The sequence below is a fragment of the Furipterus horrens genome, unplaced genomic scaffold (assembly GCF_987537825.1).
Source record: "Furipterus horrens unplaced genomic scaffold, mFurHor1.1.pri manual_scaffold_1, whole genome shotgun sequence".
Taxonomy (NCBI): domain Eukaryota; kingdom Metazoa; phylum Chordata; class Mammalia; order Chiroptera; family Furipteridae; genus Furipterus; species Furipterus horrens.
The window spans coordinates 181,269,707-181,295,533 of record NW_028327171.1 but is presented as its reverse complement, the minus strand read 5'-3'; the positions used below and the strand labels follow the sequence as shown (position 1 = coordinate 181,295,533).

The 25,827-nt window shown below is 35.9% G+C and overlaps 1 protein-coding gene across 1 annotated transcript in view; it reads right to left on the bottom strand.

Moving 5' to 3' along the window:
- Positions 1-25,827, bottom strand: part of PMS1 (PMS1 homolog 1, mismatch repair system component) — a 70,078-nt gene that overhangs the window by 19,797 nt on the left and 24,454 nt on the right. Inside the window, exons 6-10 of the mRNA XM_090281738.1 lie at positions 23,311-23,474; positions 12,494-12,610; positions 2,146-2,268; positions 1,237-1,380; positions 176-1,062 (exon numbers count right to left, since the gene is read on the bottom strand). Of these exons, the coding sequence (XP_090137864.1) occupies positions 176-1,062; positions 1,237-1,380; positions 2,146-2,268; positions 12,494-12,610; positions 23,311-23,474 (1,435 nt within the window). The remainder of the gene's footprint in view (positions 1-175; positions 1,063-1,236; positions 1,381-2,145; positions 2,269-12,493; positions 12,611-23,310; positions 23,475-25,827) is intronic.

The following is a 25,827-nucleotide window of genomic DNA, read 5'->3' as shown; positions in this document are numbered from 1 at the left end:
AAACAAAACTAAAAACTTCTAACCAAAAAAGTGATGCCAGAAAAGGTACTCTAGCCAAGTCAAAAGGCATTTTCCATTCTGTTTTTCCATAAATAAGAAGTTAAAAAAAATGTTTTTAACCCAGTGGATGGAAATATCTGAACATTCAGATCACATGTAAACTCTGGAAACTTACTTCAGTTTTTCATTTTCACTCAATGTTTTCCACAGTTCTTCAATTTGTATTGTTGCATCCTCCAAACTGGTCTTAGAATTCTCTGTGAGAAACTGAACACGATGATCTTGAACGAAAAGGGCACTTGCTGACATGGGTTTCTTGATTACATGACTGCTAATTAAATCATATGCTGTAAGCTGTCCAGATTTGTTATCTACCACATTTGATTTTTTGTTACAGGAACCTTCACTGAGATTCTTTTGTTCAGGGCTTAGGTTATTATTTTTACTTACTTTACATGCTGAACCTTCTTGAGGCACTAAAAGTTTCACAGGTTCAATGTTCTCTCCCATTGCATTTTTTAGCGCATGCCCCTTGCTCCAGTCATCTGCACAAATTTCCAAAGACTTCTCAGGAACTGCTTCTTCCTCATTTTTCCCACTCTCATCTACATGGCCTTTATTGCCATTTTCTGATTGGGCATGCTTAACAGAATGTCCAAAACAAGTGTCACTGTACTCTTTCTGGTTGTCTTCACATACTAAACTATTCATTGGGATCTCCTGAAATGTATTTTTAGTGTTCTTATCAATGTTAGAATTTTCACTAATAAAACAATCATCATAATGGTCACGAACGTGTATATCATTTAAACAATTAGTGCTTTCTCCAGATTCATCATTATGCGCATCATTTTGGAAAGAAATGCTTGAAGTAGTATCAACATTTGAATAATTACTACCAGATGATGCCATCTTATTAAAAAGCACATCTGTTTCTGCTGTGTTACTAACAACCGTATCAGCTGAGGAAACATCTGTTTTATTATTTTCATTAGAATTTGTACTAGGTAGTGATCCGTAACAAGTCGTCATCAGATTTTCAACCGCAATTAAAACAGATTCCTACAAATACAAATGAACAAATGTTAAGAGAAAGTATAAAAATAATAAATAGACAAGACTTAAAATATTTAAAAATATGTACAAACAAATGAATCTCCTTTGTCACACAAAAATGGTTACGATTGCTTAAGTTTATAAACAGCATAAATTCAAAAAATTATCTGAAAAAGGTACCTTATTCTGCAACAATACTTGACTTTTATCGGGTGTTAAATTTACATCCACGTTAGCTGTAGGAACATCAATTTTCAGAAAGAAAATGGGATACAAACGAGTAGATTCCTTTAGGCACTTCAGACTGTAATAATGTCGGATTAACTAGAAATATATGTAATGAATAAAAGATGAAAAAAATCACATATATTGTCATCCTTAAAATATCACCAAAAGAAGTATATACCAAAAGGAGTGGATATAACTGCTTACTAAGAAAACTAGTATCTAAACAGTAACACTCATTTAGAGGCCTTGACACTGCATGAATGAAGTACAAGCATTCATCAGGAAGTACAAAGATGCAAGGCCCTGGTTGCTGTGGCTCAGTGGATTGAGTGTCGGCCTGCGAGTCAAGTGTCGCTGGTTCGATTCCCAGTCAGGGCACATGACTAGGTTGCACGTCAGGTCCCCAATTGGGGGCGCGAATGAGAGGCAACCACACAGTGATGTTTCTCTCCCTCTCTTTCTCCTTTCCCCTCTCTCTAAAAATAAATAAACAAACAAATATTAAAAAAAAAAAAAAAAGCACAAAGATCCAATGGAACTGGCTTTGTAGTTAAAGATCATAGTGTCCAAGTCCAGAGTTCAAATCCTAACTCTAAGTTCCCGGTTATGTCAAGAAAGTCACTAACATTTCATTTTTTTCATCATAAATAAGGAAAGTAGTATATCACATAGCCGTGAAGAGTCAATCAGACACGATATGTAAGGTACCTAGAACGACGCTTAATAAATGTTACTATATTGCTTTTTCTCCTTTTCCTTATTTTATAGCAGTCTTAGAAGTAATCCTTGTAATAAGTTGACAAATGACAGAGCTAGATTTTATTTCTCATCCAAGCAATACCTTTTTTCTTAGATAGTTACCTTTAATATGTCTTTTTGGTGTATTGGCCGACTGTTTATAAAGATAAAACTCCTTTCTGGGGTAGAAAGACTTGTGGAAGAGTGGTCTGCATCATGCTTTGGAAGAAATCCACTCAGATAAATCTGTATTATAATAATTACAGAATTAATATGCAATGTCAACAATAAATGTAGTTCAATGGATCTGGCTATACACAATACACTAAAAGTTATCAAAAAATAAAAAAGACGGAGAAACAAGATGGCGGAGGAGTAAGTGGAAGCTACACTAACTTCCTCCTAGAACTAGTCTGGATTTACAATGTAATTTTGGAGAAATCATCTGGAATAACGAACCGAACACCAGCTGGAGAGAAGTCTTATAACCACGGAGAGACAGAAAAGGCCGCTACATCACAACGTGACCGGTAGGGAGTGCGGAGACGTGGAAGGGCTGGCTGGGCTCCCATGGGTGGCAGCTGAAGGGGCTGAGAAACAGCTCAGCAGCCGGGGATTCCCCCTGAGAAGGGCAGGGTCTAAACCCCCAGCTGGGCTTCCCAGCCTACAGCGACAGAGTGGAAAGTAAAATAGTATCAGCTGTGAAAAGCGAAAAGCCACAGGCTTTCTTGCTAGCCGGAGAGAAACAGCAGGAGAAAAAGAGCTCTTAAGTGGATCACATACGAAAATATTTTGGCCACCACTTACCCTGGGCTCAAGCAGAGGGAAGGCAGAGAGGACTGGAGACACTTGGGGAGAATTTGGCACGGTGGCTTTGAGGGGAGAACTGGAGGAGCAGCTGACTGGGTCCCAGTGCTGACTCATCCCCAGTACTGCGGGTAGACCATTCCCCTCCAAGTGGCGTCAGCCTGAGGGGAAGCAAAAGCCCTGCCTACAGGAATTAAGCTGCCACACCCACAGTCCTTAAGCCTGACAGCTAATCACAGATTGAATAGATTAACAATCAAAGAAGACAGACAACAGCAGTAGATCCCTGGAAGTCTCCAACAGGCTGCCTAGGGCCAGACTGGTACATGATCTGACGTCACCAGAGGCAGATCCAGGAAGTGCAGATCATTCCAAGAAGCACCAACAAACAAAAGGAGTCAAAAAAATGGGGAGACAGAGAAACAACCTCCCATCAAAAGGAAAGGTAGAATCCCCAGAAAGAGTGCTAAATGAAATAGAGGGGAGCGAACTATCAGATACGGAATTCAAAACATGGATTATGGAGAAGCTGAATGAGCTCAGCGGAAACTTCAAAGAACTCCAGAAAAACTACAAGGAACTCACAGAAAATTACGTGAGCATGAAAAAGGACATAGAAGCTATCAATAAGAGCCAGGAGGAAATGAAAAATACGATCTCTGAATTGAAGAACACAGTAGAAGGAATTAAAAGCAGGCTAGAGGAAGCAGAAGATCGGATCAGCGAGCTGGAGGACAACCTACACAAAAACTCCCAGACAATGCAACAAAATGAAAAAAGACTGAACAAGACTGAAGAGGTTCTAAGACAGCTGCAGGACAACATGAAACGTAATAATATCCGTATCATAGGAATTCCAGAAGGAGAAGAAGAAGAGCAAGGGATAGAAAACCTCTTTGAAAAACTAATGACAGAAAACTTTCCTAACATGACGAGAGAAAGAGTCACGCAAGTCCAGGAAGCACAGAGGGTCCCAATGAAGATGAACCCCAACAGGTCCACTTCAAGACACATCATAATTAAAATGCCAACATTCAAAGACAAAGAGAGAATCCTAAAAGCAGCAAGAGAGAAACAACTAATAACATACAAGGGAGCTCCAATAAGGCTATCATCAGATTTCTCAGCAGAAACACTACAAGCCAGAAGGGAATGGCAAAATATATTCCAAGCAATGAAAAACAAAGGCCTACAACCAAGAATACTCTACCCAGCAAGGCTTTCATTCAAAATGGAAGGTGAAATAAGGAGTTTCCAAGACAAAAGAAGGCTAAAAGAATACATCTCCACCAAACCAGCATTGCAAGAGATGCTAAAGGGTCTGCTTTAAGAAGATGAAGAAACAGAGAGACAGAGAGGAACACGAGTACAAAGGGGGAAAATGACAATGAATAAGTACTGAAAGAAAGAAGGAACTTCTACCATTTGCAACAACATGATTGGAACTAGAGAGAATTATGCTTAGCGAAATAAGCCAGGCAACAAAAGAAAATTACCTTATGCTGTCACCTGTTACAGGAAACTAATGAACAACACAAACAAATGAGCAAAATTGAACCAGAGGTATGTAAACAAGGAATAAACTAACAGTAACAAAGGGGGAGATGGGAGGGAGAGAAGGGGTAAGAAGGGGAAGGGTCTAGTCAAAGAACATGTATGAATGACCCATGGACATGGACAACTGGGTGGGGACTGACTGTGGGGGGGGGGCAGGGTGCAGGGAAGCAAGAGGGGGAAAAAAAGTGAGACAACTGTAGTGGAAAAACAAACAAACAGAAAATTTTTTAGTGGGGGGGGAATAAAAATATAAAGAATAGAAATGCAAGTTCAGTGAATATTAGAAGGACAAGGATTTTCCTTCCGATAAGACAGTCCTACAGATTTAGAGACTTGTATGTGGGTTATGTTACATAAACTAACATGTGTTTTCTGTTTTCAAAGGGCATAAGCCTACAATCTCATTACCTGAGTGATTATCTGTATGCATAGGCCTCACTTAATCCTGTCTGCATTGCTGCCTCCTGAGACTCAATGGTTTGGCTGAACTAAGTGGCTGGGTTGGTGAAGAACGGGGTGGTCTGTGGGCTTCACTTTAAAACTGGTTTCTCTTTTCTATCCTAATGGCTTGGACAGAAAAAGCCCAGAGGCCTGAGATGGGGGAAACCTAAAATATTTCCCTCAGTCCAAAATAAGTATAATGGGCAAAAGGGTTTTGGACAGGTGAGATGTACCTGGCACACCTTCCTCCAAAGAAGCCCCTCTTTTCCCTAATGTGGGACATTGAAAAATTAATACCTGTCTTTTGTCATCTAGTGGTTACGGATTAAAACAAAAAAAAAAAAAAAAAAAAAAAAAAGATTTTCATCTAAAGAGCCATATACCTTCTGATAACCATGTCTTGAGCATTAACCTTAAATAAAATATTGAAGCATGTTAAATTCATGTTCTCTGCCTCTAACTCTCTCTTTGCAATTCTATTTTAAAGAAAAATTGGTATTCGTAAGTTTCATGAATGGCATATATCTTACTGCCACTGCCACAAGACATAAATACTGCTTTCTGCTCAACTTTAAATTCTGTCTTTTAAATTTTTCTTTCCTCATATTGTGACTTTCCTCTGGCTGTTTTTCCTGTTCTTTACAGGAAAAGGTGGCTAAAAAGAAGTAGCTGTTTCTATAGTTGTTCTGAGTATGCTATGAAGCCATTCTTACTGGGCTTTCATTTGAGTTAAAAATCTCTTGTTCTCTGACATTGATTGCAATGTACTTTATAGTATTTTATTTGTTTAGAGAACTTTTCTACAAGCAAACCAATTGTTTTTATGCATCTTTTCTCTTTTTTGCAAATGTATGAAGAGAAGGAGGAAAAGGAAAAAAGATCCTAGAAAAAAATACCAAAGAGAAGAGAGACACTGAGGGAACATGAGGTAAGAAAAATGCTCCTACTTTTACTTTTAAAGGTAATATAATCATTAAGAATACAGGCAAGAAGGAGTTGGCTAGAGGTATTCAAAGTAATGAAAAGCAAGGGCCTACAACCTAGATTACTCTATCCAGCAAAGCTACCATTTAGAATGGAAAGGCAGATAAAGTGCTTCCCAGAAAAGGTAAAACTAAAGGAGTTCATCATCACCAAGTCATTAAATTATTATATGAAATGTTAAAGGGACTTATTTAAGAAAAAGAAGATCAAAACTATGAATATTAAAATGAAAACAAACTCACGACTATCAACAACTGAATCTAAAAAATAAAGACAAAACCCAACTAAGCAGACCAGAAAAGGAACAGAATCATATAGGTATGGGGATCATTTGGAAGGTTATCAGCTGAGAGGAGGAAGGGGGAGAAAGGGGGAAATGGTGCAGGGATTAAGAAGCATAATCGGTTGGTACGAAACAGACAGGGGAAAGTTAATAATATAGGAAAGGGTGAAGCCAAAGAACTTATACGCATGACCCATGGACATGAACTAAGGGGGGTGGAACTGCTGGGGGAAGGGGGGTACTGGGCAGAGGGGAGGAGCAAAGGGAAAAAAATAGGATACTGTAACAACATAATCAATAAAATATACTTAAAAAAAAAAAAAAGGAATACAGTTTAGAGTGAGATTGACAGGACTTAAATCCCGGCTCCACTACCAGCTATGTGATTTTGGTCGAGTTATTGAAAATACAGGCCTATAATTTCTTGTCTGAAACAAGTGGAACCAGATGTGTTATTAATCTGTTAAAAGACAAATAGCAAAGTTTCAGCTTTGGTTTAGAAAAGCTAGAGCATCAGTAGTGGTGCTATTTTAAGTTAAGCAGAAACCATGAGGCTCCTTAACAACATAGCCTGTAGGCTGCCACCTATGTCTGCGCTATCACTGCCCTTGGAAATAAGTGTGTAAGGAAGATGTATTACCAATTTTAGAACGCTAAGTGCATTATTGTCACGGTGCCAAATTGTGTCAATCTTAAAAAGTAAATTAATAAAGCTGGATAATCCATTACAAAATGATACTACTTAATTAACTGTAAAACTTCACAGCACTTATAAATGGTTGTATAATTAACCAGGTAACATGAGACCCTTCTTAAAACACCTGCTGAGCATCAGGGAGAGCCTATTTAGTCTCCAAAAGACTTACTGGGCTTGTGGATAAAATAAATAAATAAAAAAGAAAAAGTCTGCTCCAAATAGGTAATTATGACGAACAAAATGAAGAAGTAATTGGTAATACTGCTAGTGTTTTCCTTTCATACCATCTTGGTTGGCCACTGAATAATTACTATTACTTCCAAAATACTGAGCTTTAAAAAGTGGGTTAGGATAACCTTAAGAACTAACAAACTATATTTAAGATATATGAAAAAGTAAAATCAAATAGCAAAGTCTTATAAAATGGTATAAAAAGTGAAAATTAGGCTAGTTCATGAAAAAGAATGTCTATGCCTATAAGAGACCAAATCAGTACAACAAAATAAAAAATTAGGGAAAGAGCCTTGTTACCTACCCAGTCAAATCCGTCTCCTCTCTTCTATCCTGATTCTGTTGAAATAACCCTGACTGGTCTGCTAACACTAGTTTTTCTCATATTTCAGTAAATGTTTAGAACACCATGGAGTTATGTTTCTAAAGTAATAATTTAAGTATTATACTTAGGTCAGGATTATGGAATAAGTCATGTAGAAATTTCCTTCTCCCCCATCCCAACTGCAAACAGCACTAAGAGATAAAATTGGTTTTTACAATAATTTTGAAAGACTTAACCATTTTTTTAAATGACAAACATAAAGATGTTATTATGTGTGCAAAACATAACATGGCACGATGGCTGAAGTCAAAAGCCCTAGGTCCTCTAGCATCACAAACTGGCTACATCAGTTGGAAAGTAAGTTCTGGTATGGAAACAGAAACAGAAAACACCTCCATAAAAAGCAGGGAATTGGAATCAGTCTTTCCATTTGAAATGGGTGGCTGAGATACCCTCCCTCCACTCCATCTCCCCAAAATGCTTCAAAGCACTGTGACCACTGGAGCTGCTTCCAAGCGTCACAAGAAAGAGCACACCCAACTCCAAAACAAAGAATAAGGTTAATCCAAGTCAGCTAGAAAAAGGGGTCCCTAAAATCCTGGCAGGATGAAAGGCATAAACTACTAATATACAATACCTGATTTTGAACTGGGGCTGGGAGTGGGGGTTTTATCTGCCAAATTATGGGGAGGGGAAAATCCAAACAACAAAAACAATAAATCTGCATTCAAGGGGATTTTTCAAACTAAAATTTCAAAGCATATAAAAATAGCAGAAAATGAGAACATCCTCTCAGGAAAGTAGAAGTGATAAAGCAATAGGAAAAGGACTTTGAAATTAGTATGAGAACCATGCCTTTAAAGAGTAAAGAAAAATAAAATCCATTTAAAAATAACCCAGAGGATAAAGAAATCAAAACTGATAGCTATAAGTCAAGTTTAGAGGAGAAGAAAAGGAAAATGAATACATTCTGAATCCTAGAAATAACATATATAGTTACAGGTATAAAAATCAGGGAGTACTGAGGAATTCACCCAGACTTAGCATGGAGTAATGCAGAGATGAAAATACGAAAGAGAAGAGAGATGTCAAAAAAAACCCTCAAAACAAAACTGGAGGAGCCCCGTTAAGACACAAAGCTACACTGGGAAGTGCCTAACAAATGCTACCATAGCAGTGGTGCAGCTAAGGCTACCATCCATAATTAGGAAATTCTTCCCAAGTACAGTTCCTGTAGAAAAAAAATATTGACTTTAACATTATGGAGGAGATATATCAAGATTTTCTACACTCAAGGTTCCCACCTGATGGCCTATACAAGTTAAAGGTATATAATGGGAATAAAAATGCATTGAGAGGGGCAACCACTAGCAGTTGGCAAACAACTTAAGATTGATTTTGGCCAGAAATGAAAAGAGGTCAAATAAACTCTGATATGCAATAACTCTCCTTACAAGCCCAGAAAGCATAGAATGGTGATGGCTGGCTGTTCACAAGATAAAATAATACCCGTTTAGACACACAGTGCACAACAGAACAAAGTATTTGGTTAGATAATTACTCTCACCAGAGACACTCAAAAAAGTTATCATTTTGATAGCCCATGGAACTGGAGGCATTCAGCAACACATGCTTTCCAAATTCTACCATTCCTCCACGCAAAAATAACCACATGATGGTGGACCAAAACTTTTGGTATCTATCATGTATTACCAACAGCCCTTACGCAATTCTAACTCAAGATTTTTTAAAAAAGTCAACAGGCAAGCGTAGATCTGGCAACACATCCCAATAAAGAGCAGAGAAAAAATCCTAACTAAAGGACAGGCTCATGAGATAGTTCTGTCAACACATGGAACCATAGCTGACCAAGATCTAAATGAGTACTTTTCATACTCCAATGTGTACCTGGAGACATTGTTAAAATTCAGATTTTTATTCAGTGAATCTGGGATGAAGCCTGAGACTCTTCATGTATAACAATTAACTTGTAGGTGATGCTAATGCTGCTGGGCTTCAGACTAAACTATGGCAGTTAGAATTTCTAGAGCACGATACCAGACATCAAATATAGATCTCCTGTCACAAGCTTCCTGAGTTACCAGCAGAGGCAATAAAGTCCCATGAAGCATAGGGAATCCATGGGAATTTAGACAATACCCTTAATTATCCCAAGCCAGCCACCGTAACCAGTCTAAGGTGCCATTCAGGGGTGTTGAAACTATTAAACTACTAAGCAAGCACTGATAAAAACAGGATCCATGTCAGATCATGGCGATGCTCCAGGCACTACATCTGGTCACTCACTAAGGCTGGTCTGAATTTTTCTAGGGCAGAGAGAACTCTTAAGACATTAATTGAGGACAAGATCCATTGAAGACTCTACTAAAATGATATTCGATACTGCAAAGAGAATAGGAGCAGAACCAGGAGTAGAATAGAGATTTCAACAACTTAAAAAAAAAAGGGGAGAGTAGAACAGAGAGCTTTCAGGCTTAAAGTGAGCAGACACACAAGAAGAATGCACAAAAGGGCTCGTCTATAAAGAAAATGAAAACAGACAATCTCCCATAAACCAATTACAATTTAATTTAGTGCTAGGAAGAAAGGGGAAAAAGAAGAAGAAAGGGAAGGGAGGGGAGGGAAAGAGATAAAATGAATTTCCCAGGGCAGTGAGTACGGTTGCAGAGTAAGCCTCAGCCCCAAAATGGCACTCATAACTCCCCCAGACTCCAGGAACAGGACCAGGATCTTGATTACTTAACATGTAAGTGGAGCCTGACAGTAAGTCCAGCCACAAACACTGGGTGTCCAATTAGACTTGCTATTCAGGGAAAAAGATAGCGAGACAATGAGAGGCTTGAAAGAGCGAGCTGATGAGCAAAACAAAATTGACCTCCTAAGAAAAAAATGAGTATTTAAGGAACAAGTAATTAAAAATAGAAACAAAAATAGTATCTTCATGTCAGAACATGGAGGCAGCTAGAATGCACACCTGGATTTTAGATACATGCTAATGAACCTGGCCATGACTGGGCTCCCAGAGGAAATGCTGATGGACCTAGCCAGTTCCCAGAGGGTATGTTAATAGATGTAGCCCAGTATGTGAACTAACCTGGTGGGGGAAAAAAGCAATGAGATGTAAATGACCTACTGAATAGGTTGATAAACAAACTCACCCTCACCAAAATGTATGGTTGAAAAGTATAAAAGAAGGTGCCTGCAGAAGTCCAGGCAGGCGATTCCTATGGGTCCACGAGGAGGACAGGGAGTCACCTCCCCACCCCTGCTCCTATGGACCCTTGAGTCAGTCTGGGAGTTGCTTCTCCCATTAACCCCCTTTCCCCTTCTTTCGCTCCCCCAATAAACCAGACACTTGCTTCCACAGCAGTCTCCAGGTGATTTCTCAGAGCAAGGCTGCCTTGACATTTCAGAGGCATTCAAGATTTTGTATTCATAAAACAATAAAAAGTTATGAAGAAGCGATACAACTTTAAAATGCTCTTTGAAATTAAACATAAAACTTTCAGAATAAATAAAAAAATCAGTAGAAGGTGTTAAAAAAATAGAGACCTCAAAAAACTTAGAAAAAAAGATGGAAAACTTGAAAAAAAAAAGAGAGAAATAAGAGGTCCTAATCAACACTAGGCAGGTTTTCATTAAAAAACAAAAAAATTCTGGATGTAATGACAGATCAACGTACATAACCTAGAACTGAAAAAGAAATGTCTTCAGATTCAGATTCAGAAGGTCTCACATGAAGAGCTAAGCATAATAAGCACATGTATAATAAAAGACACACACGCCTACACACATTCTTGTAAAATTTGAGAACAAAGATGAAGAGCTGAAGAACTTTCAGATACAAAAACAAAACAAAACAAAACATTGCCTAGAAAGAAAGAATTGGAATGTAGTAATATTTCACGAGCAATAATGGATTGTCAAAGATACTGAAAGTCTTCAAAGTTCTGAATAAAATTTTTAATCTAGAATTATAAGTCCACCAGAGTATCAAGAAGAGAAAGTGCAAAATAAAGTCACTGAGACATGAAAGTTTAACTCTCATGTTCCCTTTCTGTGGAAGTTACTTAAAGATGTATATCAGAAAAATGAGAATGAGTATCAAAAAAGAGGAAGGCATGGGATACAGAAATAATTGAAACAAGCAGTACTTTTATGAAAAGAAAGCCCAGGATGAGAGTTGTGCAGAATGCCTGACACACAAACAATCTAAATGCAAAACGAGTGGGTTTTAGAAACAAAGTGTTCAAAAAGATACAATGAAATGGGTTACCAGTTAGAGCTAGAATAACTAAAAGAGCTGAATTTTATTGCTGACATAATGAAGAAAGTTTCTTCATTTAAAAAAAGAAAAATTTTTAGAAAGTTCAGAAAGAACAATGGGAGAAGAACAGAGAGATTCCATTTAATTGGGACAATAGAAATATTCTCACTTGTATGGCATGGACACAAAACTGGATCCTTACAGAGCAAATGTAATTTTAGCACATATTTGGGTATGCAATGAAGGTTATTTATAGCAATGTATACTCCATTTAAACTTTCAACTTTTAGAATCAATCTTCAAATAAAAGATGGAAGACTTAAAACTGGTTACATAAGAAAATATAAGCTTGGTCACATAAAAATAGAGCTGTCATGACTTAAAGGAAAGGGCAAGTAAAAATAAGAGTAGGGGTGTTAATAACCACAATCACTATTATAGGGACTCAAGAAACACTGTCTGAAGGTGATATAAAAAAAAAGAAGAAAAAAGGAAGTTGGAATATATATTTAGATCAAGAAAGGGAAAACAAAGGGAAGAGCTCAACTCTTTTTCTTACACAGTGGAAAGTAAACAGATGAGATACTAAATTGAGAATCATTAAAAAAAATAATGTAAGCAGAATAGTTAAAATAAAAAATCACAAAGAAAATATTTAAAAAGGAGAAATGGGGCAAGAGGTTTGATATAAAGCTCTGTATTTATCTTGTTTTTTACCTTATACACATATTTGATTAAAATGTTAAAAACAAAACAAACAAACAAAAAACCCCTCTTGCCATCCCAACCCCCCAACAGGGAAATAACTTAACAGTTTCATTGGTAAATTAGAATTTTAAAAGCATTTTTGTTGTATACCTGAGATTCTTCAGAGTGGTACTGAAAAGACTCCATGTTGCCCATAACAGCAGTCCCCAGAACAGACATGAGAGCCATCTTATGATCTGATGCTCTAGTTTTCTGCCAAATAATTGCCTAGGGACAAAAGACACAGATAAATTTTAACACAATTTAGATTTACCATACTCAAGTACTTACACCATTTATTTCTACATTTAGCCTTCATCCTAGTTTATATTTTCAGTATCATTTAGAAGAGACACATACAAAGTCTGACAGCGCTGGTTCTGAATTTTAGTAGCTGTATATGTTGCAGTTTACAATCTATTTTACTTCCCTTCAGTTTTCTCCTCTCTACAAGATGACTAAGAATATTTATCTCCCAGAGTTCCTGAAAGATGAAAATATATAAAGGAGGCAGATACTTAAGCCAGTGTCTGGCATAAACCAGTTTCATTAAATATTAATTTTCTTCCTCTTCTAAACTTCAGATTATGTATTTCAGAATATATTTAAATTAAATTGTTACTCCAAGTAAGGTATTATTTTATTAATAAAATCGAGAGCTATGCTATAAGATTTCTGTAAATAGTCAAACTGGTATAAAAATTTGGGATAATGTATGCTCTTTAAAATTAACTGTAATTACTGTTTAAATACAGAGAACTTACAAAAAGCTACCTGAACCTCATAAACTCAAAAGTTGAATATTGAACTTGCATGTTTTTCACTGCAAGTGTACAGTAGGGTGGTTTAGGAGAAGCATGGACCAAAGTTTGGCAATGAAGAACATGATCAGGTATTATATTGCAATTTCTTCAGTTAACAAGGTCCAATTACAGTTAAATCTCTAGAGAAACCATCAGTACAGATACATTCATTTATTCAACAAATACTCACTTAGCACCTCCTAAAACCCAAGGAAAATGTGTAAAGGGCCTAAGAGAAAACATCAACATTCAAGGGACAGGCAGAGGAAGAAGACTGAAAAGGAGTGGCCACAGAGGCAGGAAGAGCTGCAGGATACGGTGGTGCAAAAACAAGGACATTTTTAAGTAGAAAGAAGTAGCCATATGTGACCAATGTTGAGAGACCAAGGTAAGAACAGAGATGTGGCCATAGGATTTAGCAATCATAGGCTAAAGAATATGAAACCGACTCGATATTATATGGTGACTGCATGTGAAGGTAAAGAAAAGAAGAACCAGAAATGTAACTGGGTCCCTGGTACCAAGAACACTATCAGATACCTAGCAGGGCCCAATAAACACTAATTTGTTGAAATAGCAAGGAAAAGAATACATTTTTCTATAGGAAAGTCACTGGAGTGGAGCTGAACTAGTTTTTTGTTTTGAAAGATGCAGACTGCTGGTTGCCATACCATATACACATTAGAAATTATGTCTTTACTACTTTGCTGTAGGAAATCCAAAGCAACCTTTGCTTTTCTTTCTTTTTTAAAAAGGTTAACAGTTTTGTTGAGATATAATTCATACAGTATTACAACTCACCCATTTTAAGTGTACAATTCAATGGTTTTTAGGATATTTACGGACTTGTGCAATTACCACTATAATCTAATTTTAGAACAATTTTATCACTCCAAAAAGAAACCCTGTACTCATTATCAGTCGCTCCCCATTTATCCCCACTTTCACACCAAGTAATCACTAAATTATTTTGTCTCTATAAATTTGCCTACTTTGGGTATTTCATATAAATGCAACCACACAATCAATAATCACAAATCTTTTGTGAATAGCTTCTTTCACTTAGCACAATGTTTTCAAAGTTTATCCATGTTGCATCTGTACTTCATTCCTTTTTAATGGCTAAATATGGTTCCATTGTATACATTAGAATTACCTTTCATTGGATAATGGAAATTTGCATTGTTTGCACTTTTTGGCTATTATAAATGATGCTATTAGGAATATTCACATACATGTTTTTGTGTGGACATGTTTCAATTTCTCTTGGGTATACATCAAGAAGTGGTACTGTTAGGTAATGCAATAACTGTTTATTTCTTGAGGAAATGCCAGACTGTAATCTTTGGACTTCCTGTGTGTTTGTGTTTGTGTAAAAAGACAAAGAAGTGCTGGCTTCTGCTATTTTGGCTATTTTAAGCTAGTCAGTAGCTGGTGCTTTAAGGGACAATATTCAAAATAACAAAAATAGGTAAAGTTCTAAATAATCTGCAACTATATTGGAGATACTTCTGCTTCATACTTTCTATATCACAGGTTACTTTTAACGAAAAAATAGTTGAGCAATAAATACTTATTCACAGCCATGGCCAGGGTGCTTAGTTGGTGGGAGTGTCGTCCTGGACACCAAAAGGCTGCTGGTTCAATCCCTGGTCAGGGAACATACCTACGTTGCGGTTTCATTTCAATCCCGGGTCGGGACGTGTGCAGCAGGCAACCAACTGATCGATGTTTCTTTCTTACCCTGATGTCTGTCTCTCCTTCTCTTTCCCTTCCTCTCTCTCTCTAAAATTAATAAAATATATCCTCAAGTGAAGATTTTTTAAAAAGTATTCACATAAATTTTATCTCTTCAAAGCTATGCTAGCTGATGCTGACATACATATATAAAATATACTTTAAAAATGAAGTAGTAAAGGAAGTATTTCAAGAAAATGTTATGTTTTAAAATTACTGCACATTGAGTACAGCTATAAAGCCTGGGATACTTCTAATGTAAATCTCATATTGTTTAATTTATATTAGAGTGATGCCTCAGGTGATGTCTATAATATGAATCTTTGTGATTACTGAGAAAATGGGTTCTAAAAAAACTATGACACATGAGAACCACTAAATGTAAAAAAAAAAAAAAATTGTTTTAAGTAAGCACTACTGGTAGTTCTGGAACATTATTTCACATCAGGCAATTATTGCATCAAAGGGGCTAATTTAGAAGTATTTTTTAAACTAGTTACAGTTGCACTAGTAATAAATGATAAAGAGGTCTACCAACAAATTCAATCTTTACTATTAGGCAATTAAGATTCATTTTCAAAACACTGTTAAAGAATTAAACAAAAAATGTGATAATTAAAAGTGAAGGGTCTAGAAGAAACTGAACTTTTAAATACATTTTCTTCAGCAACTATTTTTAGTTTGCTTTCTCTACCATTTAATCAATCTTACAATATTCTCTAAAACAGAGATTTTCTTGTCATTTCTTGGAGTTTTTCATCTAGTTTACCCTTAGGCCGAAAGGTTAACATGTGCTAAAAATACACACACATGCCCCCATATGTTTTCTATTTAGGTCACACAGAGTTGAAGCATCTGGATGTGCCAAGTAAGAATTCGACTCTAGTCAGTATGATGACAGTGCAAAATAACACCTCAATCAAAAATATATTATTACATGCACTCTGTGTAGTTAATTGAAGATATATGTAAATATATCTTGCCACTGTTCCTGATTAATCAATGTGCTATTTGAAGGAAATAAAATTAGATGAGAATATTCAATATTTAATTAGTAAACCTTGATTGTGAAGGCAATTTGTGATAAAGGGGAAAAGGAGAGGAGGTTGTACATAGATGATACACAATCAACTAAAAAAGGCAATGCTACCAAGACTGCGTGAGCAAAGGAGACTCCTTCATTAATACGAAATAAAAAGTATACACATTGGCCTAGAGGACAAACATTTTGTGCAAATTATATGCACAGGTGTACTAAGAAGTTTTAACTACTTCCAAGGTCTTACAAGTTGAAATAGCTGATCTGCATCTACTGCTATCTACTCCAGGATATATATTTGTACTGACTCTGGTTCAGAAAAGGGCAGGGGCACAAAAAATTACAGGAAACAAGTTTTTTTTCCCTACACTGGCAATATGAAATGATATTAGCTACAAAAGCTTACCACTAAGTGCTAAATGTTCAGAGTTCAGTATAAAATTATGTATTATTCCATCACAATATCAATACTATTGGTAAAGAATATCATTCTATTAACATAATAAATAATGATTTTATTTTTGCTAAGTAGCCACAGACTTTTAAAAAGAATTCTATCTTGGTAAAATATATTCAGCACAATTCTGAATTTAAAATCTTTTATCCATGCTTTTAGTCTGCTTAAATGTTTATTTTATATTCATGTTTTGGAATAGAGTATGCATAATTACTTCCCCTAAAAGTTACAAAGAAATTGGTAACATTGCCTTTTTTGGGGGGTGGGGGTGGTTGCTTATAAGAGCTAGGCAGATGAGAGGCAAAGATGAAAGTAATTTTTTTACTCTACCTTTCCATACTTTCTGGTTTCTGAACCATATAAAGGTATGATTTATTTTAAAAGTAAATAAAAATTTAAAAATATAGTTAATCTTAGCATAATTTTAAAAGGGAGACTGTAGATACTCATTCTTTGTGATCTCTAAAATAAGAAAATTATTTCTAATTGCACATTAAATCTTATAATATCTACATCAGAAATGTTTTTCTTGCTAGACACTCTTCTCCATGTTCTGTGCAACTACCTAGACTGCTGAACCAGCTTCTTCAAACACACAACTATTAAATATAATTTGGTCTGTCCTCCAACTGCCATGAGAATTATCTTATTGTGTTAGTTTCCTACTGAATCTCCTTATTTTATTCCCGTTTAGCTACCTGGCGAGAAGTCCAAATTCCCATGTAAGGTACACAAGATCCTTTAGAATGTAGACACAAGTAACTTTTCCAGCCTCATCTCCCATTTTCAAAATGTAATTTAAGCAGGGTAAGGAGAGAACTAAGGACAACAGGGACAAGAAACAGTTAAAAAGGCTGCAGAATCAAGAATCACAGGTCCAATAGAGTTTTAGAATATTTTTGTACGGAGTAAGGTGGAGAGACAGGAGGTGGTAGCCAGAGAGTAAAATACTTAACATTGAAATTATGGAGGACGTGCAGTTTTTGGCAATGACTAGGCCTACAGTTTGGCCACAGGAATTAACGACTGAGGCAGGGTACAAAATAAAATTACTGGAGAAGAGAGGTAAAAGATCTGAGAATCTACAAAAGACTACATATGGGGATACTGAATTCACCAGAGTGATAGTAATCTAAAAGTCTAAAGAGCAAGATTCAAAGCTGAGTGATATTTTTAGATGGAGAGGAGAAAGAACGGTCTGAAGACGCAATAAGGCACAATGATGTGAGAAATCAGTCATTATTTGAAAAGGCTTCAAGGGATATAATGTTCTCAGGGACAGGCAGATTTCAGTTAGAGCAAGAAGGTAATTGAAAAAAAGGCTAAGGACATGAGAGATTTTACTTGACTTATCATGAAATGGGGCATTTTAGGAAGTAGGGATGTATTAGAGACAGAGTTAGAAAAAGTATAATTTGTATGAGAGTAAAGTCCAGGGTGATAACAAATAATTTGAGAGACCGAAGCTTCTTGTGTTGATTAACATAAATAGGAATAAAAATATGGTAACATTAGGACTGATGATTCCAAAGCAGTTAACAATTGCAAGATTCTGATTTTTAAGGTCTTGCCATGATTATAAGAGTTCTGAAAATCCCATCTGACAGCTGCAGATGGAAGCATGGAGAGAGAGAAGTTGTCTTATTCTATACCTTCACTAGGAAGTCTGTGCTAGCCTAAAGTAAATGTTCCCTCTTTTCAATCTCTATAGTATTATCAGTATCATTAAACAAGTTTTCATCTATTTAAATGTCCATACACTTTCATATATACTTTCTCACTTATACCGTAAGATCTTTCAGAGTGTAGGCCATCACACAACTGTTCCAGGGCACCTACTCAAAGCTGTGTCTAGCTGCTGTGAATAAGTCAATGGAGAATGAACGCTGTATTACAATTAACAGATGTGAAATTTAGGTCATCCTTTGCTATATTAAACATTTAAGTCATTGGGCAATCCATTCAAACTCTTGGGTGGTCACATGAAGATAAAATGGGAAGAGGCAGAGATAAAAATACTCTTTGCTAAAAGATTTGGGGCATGACAAAATGGTTTTCAGTGGTCCTCCCCAGCTATAAAGATCTAGATATCCTTATGCCTTCTATACTATTTTATGATTTGATATATGTCATCGCATTAAAACCTCTAAGTGATAGAAATGTGAAACTGCCCAAGATATAAGCATATATCCTTAAGCATCAAAGAGTTTTAGTTGAAAACGACCTTAGAGATTACTTGGCTAACTTTTATTGGGCTAAGCTCAAAAAGCTAGATTTGTGTAGAGTTCTCTGGGTATTACTGCTCAGAAGAGAAATCTACTGTGCTGGTGTAGAAAAATGTATTAGGATAAACAGTCAGTATATAAAATGTATTTAGTTAGAAGATCAGTAAAAGAACAATTATGTGGTTCTAGTTAACTAAATCAGTAGAAATAACATATTAAATTGATGGCTGTTAGAGGCTCTGTCCATGTTAAGTGTTTCTTATCATTATGCCAAAGTCTTTATATATTGTTGTATTTCCTGATTAATTGTAATGAAGACATTATTGGTGACTTAGACGCCAAGAAAAAAAAAAACAAAAAAAACTAGAATAATATCTGTGGATACAAGTGAGAATATACTCTGTAAAAATCTAAGAGGTTACTGGGGAATCCAAAAAGATGAATCCTCAAAAAAAGATTCATTTTATGAATTAAAAAGTATAAGAAAGGTTCGAAAGAGGCCAGAGTGTTCAAAACTGGTGCTACATAAATTTATGTATTTTGACTTTAGCACTACCTAATTCATTTAGTATTCTACTCTGTGCTACATACTGAGTAAGCATTAAAGGAAATAGATAAGATGCACCCCTCCCTCCCAAAAGAGGCTGCTGAGAAAGGGAGACAATGTAATGCATTGCCAACAAATAAAAAATGACATAACAGTAATATGCAGAAAATGTTATGGAAAAAGTTGAGAAGTAACTAACTTTCGCTGGGGGTAGAGGAAGACTTCAGAGACTCCTTTAATAGTGTGTATAAACATCAAACTCAGAAATCAACTACACTAAAATTTGATTTATGAATACCTCCCATTTCTACTATACACAGAATGGGGCAAAAGTAGGTTTATAGGTGTTTGTATGGAAAATAATAAAAGAATTAATAAATAATAATAAAAGAATAAACTTGTGTACTCACAGCTGTAAACCTACTTTTGCCCCGCTCTATAATATTTCATAGAAGTTAGGTGAAAAGTAGAAGAACTTAATATAACAGAATAGGACACGAGAACCACTTTAAAAATTTAGTTATCCCTAATTTACAAGTAGCAAAAAACAAAACAAAAAAACAACAATAAAAAAACCAACCAACCAATGATTGATAATCAGTCCCAAGCTAATTTAAAAATATATCTGAAGACATCTGCCTTCATTAATTAAAAAAGAAACAAAAACAAAACCCACCCAAATTTTCAAGGTTGGAACTGAAGGAATAACTTCCTCATAAGGAAGGAACATTTAAACCACAGTTCTAAATTGGAATTTCTCTTTGACTATACTGCCTCCACAACCCTGGCTGGGATGGGGGAAGAGGGAGTGCCCCTTTAATATTGGTCTAACTGTGGGCAAAAGACTTTTCCATGATGCCTCATAGCATAGCTGAAACAAAACTGGGACATTCAAAAATACTGGAGTAAAAGCTAAAAGATTCAAAGAAGAGTAAAATCAAAAAGATGCAAAGAGAAAACCATATATGTAGGGAATACATATTATAAACTCCACTTATCTTTTATTTACAATTCAATAAATACATCCCTCTTTCTTATTCTTGGTCACCGCCTCCTCCAAAATCTCTGGCCACCACCATCAAAGAGTACCCTCCTAGAGACCCCAAAAATATGTCAAGAGGGAGCCATTACACTCGCTACCCAATCTCCATAGTCAATTTTCTGGGTCTCTGCTCCTAGCTATGGCCCTGCCTCTTCCCACATTGACAGAAACACAGCTCTTTAAAGCTGTGTCACCATTCTTCCAAACCTCAAAGATATATGAACTGATCCCAGTAAATCTTAGCACTCATGTTACATGGAAGTGAGATATGTGGGAAGTCACTCCTTCAATTACTTCTTTTCTGTACCAGTTAAAACCTTCTTACATAAATGATAACCAATTCAGCTTTTGCAGTATCAGTGGGCTTCTAATTATTAAGACAAAAATTCAATTCAAAACAATTTTTAAAACTACAAACAATATTTTTGGCAAAAGAAAATATTTACAAAAGTCAACAAGTACCTTTTATCTGAAATCATACCTTTAACATTATACTTTGAACTAGTGATCTACAGACTTACTTGTGTACATATGAAACAACTAAGAATACTAAATTGGTTTCAGATATTATCACACTAAGAAAAACTTCTAATTATGGAAAATAACTACTTTATAAATAAAAATATATGCAACAGGACTTCATATGATTTCAGTTATTACAACTAAAGCTGAAAACTGTAGTGTTCATCCTATGAAATGGTTCTAGTATTTCTCCAAATAATATCTACTTTAAATAAACTCATTGAATCCACTTGTAAATTATTTCCCTTTGGCTGTCACATTATTCAATATGCTTTCAAGGAACATGATGATGAAAGAAGAAAAACACCTCTTTCTAACATAACCATACTGGCAAGAACATTAACATTATCAGTATTCAAAGAATGTCTTGGCAGGTTAAACCTTCATAAAAAGAAGGAACACTATCTAATCCAAGATGTCAAAATAGCAATAGTACTTCTCATATTATGTGCAATGTGATTGTTTCTAATGCAAAAGAAATTTCAAAAAGAAAAAGAAAAAATGCCAATATTTTCATGTTTAAATTTTAAGCAAAAATATATTTCAGAAAAGCACATAAAATATGATAAAAGTTAGCATGTTTAAAAGAAAATGGCTAAGACCAGAATGTACTCATTGTTGAAAAAGATTTAAGAAAATGTGGCAATGTAATTTTGGGAAGTTTAACAATTTATTTTAAAATTTGAGGCACAACAGTACTATTAAGAAATAAAAAAACAGAAAAACAACTGGTACTAAGAGAAAAAACTTGAAGATAGACTGCTTGCTGTAATTTAGTCTGTGACTTCTTTGTGTAAATAATAGCTAATACCTAATTTTACTGTAAGACTTTTGGTAATCTCATATTACTTTCATGGTATAACACTTTCAGCATATTCTCCAGGACTTGAAATTACTGAAGGCCACTCAAGGACTTGTGTTTGCTCAATGTAAGTTCAGATACATTGTCCTCCAAAAATAATAAAATGCAGTATATTATGAAATCCTACTTTCCATTCTCAAAAGAAAATGCCTGTAGTGATGATCTTATAGTAGCTGGGAAAATGATATAAACTTGTCCAAAGCTTGCTTACAAGATATATCTATTTGTCTTTAAGTATTCATTTCCATTACATGAAGCGACAATCTTGTTTTATTCTTAGATTATGTTTTATGTTTTCTCTTGCTCAACTTTTCTCTTCAGTCGTACTCACTTTTGTAAATACGTAGTTCCTATCTTAATATTTTACCTTTCTATCTATTTTCTCTTCTTTATTACTGTTTCTTCTGTCTTTGATCTTTTCTTAATTGGGTACACTCAAATTTTAATTACTAAATGTCCTTTGGATCCAGAGGTCATACGTTTATTTATACTAGCCGGATGGGCCTCCATCTATCAACATCTTGAAGAATCATAGCATGGTAGAACTGGAAGGGACCTCAAGGTACCTCTCATTTGGTTGAGCTCTATGCCAGAAGGAATAGGTTAACTATTCTTTATATTTTTCTTTCTTATTTATATTTTCATGACCAAAGATTTTAATCATAAATAATTCACCATAGCTTGGTTCAATACAATATCTTCTTAATAACAAGTAAAAACACATGAAGAAAACTGGATGAAACCGACCTAAGCACTATTACTACTAGAAAATATAAAATGATTCCTTTCATCCCTCAGAGAAAACAAGTCCTTTGATGACTTGGAACTTCAAGTTCCCGTACAAATAGAGATAATGCTGTCTAATTCACTTGGAAAGGAACTATATAAATATGTTGTATTAAAATGAGATGCAACACAGTAGAGTGGAAAGACCTGCACTCAGTAGGCATGTTAGTTTCAAATCCCATCGCAACACCAAGAAAAGTATTGAACCTCCCTGAGTTCATCTCAGAGGCCAATTGCAAAATTGGTATGTCTACCTTACTCGATTGTTGCTGTGGATTATAGGAGTCGAATACACCTAAATAGGTCCTGGCATTATGTAGGTCCTTAATGAATGTTAATTCCTTACTCCCCATCAGACCTTCACATTTCTACTGTGCGGTTCTGCTCTCCTTCCATTAACTATTTCAAGGTACACATGTAGAAATTATGAAAAAAATCAGAAATTATGTAAACCTTTCTTTCCCCTAAGATTCATCAATCAACGAGAGTTCCTCAGCAGCCCTGCTCTGAAAAATGGGAAAAATGTGAGATAGTGATTCCTTTAAAATACAAACTCTTCCAAAGAAGAAACAGTTTAGAATAGATGATAAAAAATGTCACTTAACTGTGAACTCCTTAAAGGAAAATAACGTCTTTATTCGTCTTCATATTTATGAAGCACTCAAACATTTCCTGGATGGAAAAGTTTGTTGGTGGAATGCTGATCATAGAAATTAAGAAATGCAGTTTCGATCATATTGTATACAGAAATCAGGTAAAGTCTTTGTTTACTAAGATTAAACAAAACAAATGTGGAAAAATTTTTGAAGAAGACTCTTTATATATCTAACTGATTTAGATAAAATACAATTGTCCCTTTATTACATCATATTTATAAAAAAATCCTATAGAAGTACAATAATGCTTACCTTGTTATGTATAAAGAGAATCCTTAAGTCAGGTTTAAGTATTCCATAGCTAATGAGGAGATCTAGGACCTTTTTAATTTCATCTTTACATTTTTTAGCAGTTGAGTAAAATTGCTTTCTTACAGGTAGATTCTTAAACAATCTTAAAGCAGTTACAGTTGTACCTGTTGGCAGATAAGAGGAAAACATATTTAGACGTAGAAGGAACTTCAGATCTTCAAATCCATGTACAACCAGTAATTAACCCCTTCTATCACTGAAGGCCAGTCCTCCTCCAACTTTGGGAACCCAAAGAAGAAACAACTTTGCAAGCTATTCTGATCCTGTGTTAGATGGACTCTTGTATTTTTAACAGGACTGACATGCTAATAACAATCTCTTCTATATGGCATAAACAAGAATAATCTTATTTCTACCACTGCAGAGATACATGAGCTCACTACTATGTTGTATCTTAAAATTCTGCTGGTATTCCAACCACCTAGGGATGATGCTTATTCTCGTCGTCGTCGGCAGCCGTCCGTCTCGAGAGATGATGGTGTAGCTTCTTAAGAGTCTATCTGCACCGCCGAGAATGGCTGTGCAGTCCGACTCGGGAGTGACACGGTATCTGTCTCCTCCCGTGTTGAATCGACATCTTGCGATGACGCTGGAGTGTCCTCTCCAGTGGAGCTGAAGCTACAGAGCCTGGGCAGGGTGCTATGGAGGGTCTGCTGTTGCCCATGCAGCAGACCCCCCCTCTCTTCGCAGCTGAAGGGCCCAAGGGAAAGACGGAGTCAATACAGCTTGGCTTCAGGTGCGCCGCAGGAGTTGCCGGTGTTGACTACAACGTCAAACCGCCTTAGGGACTCCGGCTCCGGATTTTCTGCCGGGGTTTACTCCCTTAGCCTTTCCCCTGAAGAGGTATGCCGCAAGGCAGCGGAGGTTTTTTGGAGTCAGAGTTTTCCTTCTCTGATGTGCCCTGACTGGAAGATCGAACCAGCAAAACTTAGCTCGCAGGCCGACGCTCAATCCACTGAGCCAAACCAGCCAGGGTATGCTTATTCTACACTTCAAAATATAACATATAGGTGGCTGCATATGAAATAACCTTAATTATTTCACAAAAATATTCTTATCTGAAATGCCTACTTGTCTGGTTTACCTTATTCTTCTTCTGAACAAGTATTCAAAACAGGGTATTTTTTTCAATTATGAATTTATTTGACTAAAAGTTGAATAAAGATTTTAAAAACTATACTGCTTAAATATCAGGTTAATAATTAGCTTTTGTTAAAAAAGAACAAAACATGAAATCAGGACCATCTTTTCCTCCAAATTCTTTAGCATAACGGTTGTTCTAGAAGTTCTTATCTGCTAATTCAAATATCTGGATGATCTGTGAGTTTGCTTCTATCAACTATTTTTTCTCTTGACTATGGATCCCATTTTCCTTTCTTTAGGTCTCTCAATATTCTTATTTTTGCCAGACATTGTATATAAAAGAACAATAGATAATGAAATTGACAATATTTTCCCCCCGAGAAGGCACTTTATTTCCTTTATTAAGCAGGAAGAAGGAAGAGCAGATCTTTTTAATATAATCAGGGGTTTATTTGTGTTGGAGCTGAGTTGCCCCTTCACTTAGTCCCAGTTCACTTCCAGTTTTATATATCTCGAAGATGGAAACAAGTCTTTTCCTCTAGCAAGGCTTTGGGACCTAAGCACCAAAAGACTTGAAGAGCTTTCTTTCTGTCTCTAGCTCAGTCCCATCCTCCTTCACCACTTGCTTATTCACTAAAAGACCAGATGATATTTGGCATCTGGAGGTGAACTAGCTCTGTGTTTGAAGACCCCACCTTCCAATCTGTCATGTCAACTCACATTGTGGCTATTAGTTCAGCTGGTTTCTCCTAGGGCCATAAAGGTCCCCTGCCTATAGCAGACCTGCTCTTTTATCTGCTGTGCCTCCAGACTCAGTTAATGTTCCCAGGGATGCAAGTGACCATGAGTCTCTAGACATAGAAGAGGTCATCTTTCTCTTCAACGTAATTCATTTTAACTTCTTTGTGACATCGTTCTTCAATGGGTTTTTAAAATACAAGTTTTAAAAATTGTGTTTTTCTTCTTATCGCAACATAGATAACAATGGTCTCTTGAAATCTACACCCATCATTCTTTTCTTCCTGAAAGGTTATACTCCATCTCTTCTGACCCATCATTTTCAAATTCAAACATTCTCTTCTGAAAATTTTGCTAACTTTTCTCTTGGAAGCTAGTGGCTGTTTTTCACTGTCATTAGTTATTTACTGATCTGTGTCCTCCACTAGTGAGTTCCTTTAGTCATCTGTGTTCTTCACTGGCCTGTGACAAATATAAGGGCATACAGTATACTGTAGCTGTGAACAGATGGTGTGAAGGAGGGCAGGGAGAAATCAGTAGGACAAAATAGAAATGTGTTTATGAAAGGGAAAAAATATGTTGATTTTTAAAATATATGTTATATATCAAAGACCACATTATACATAATCCATATAT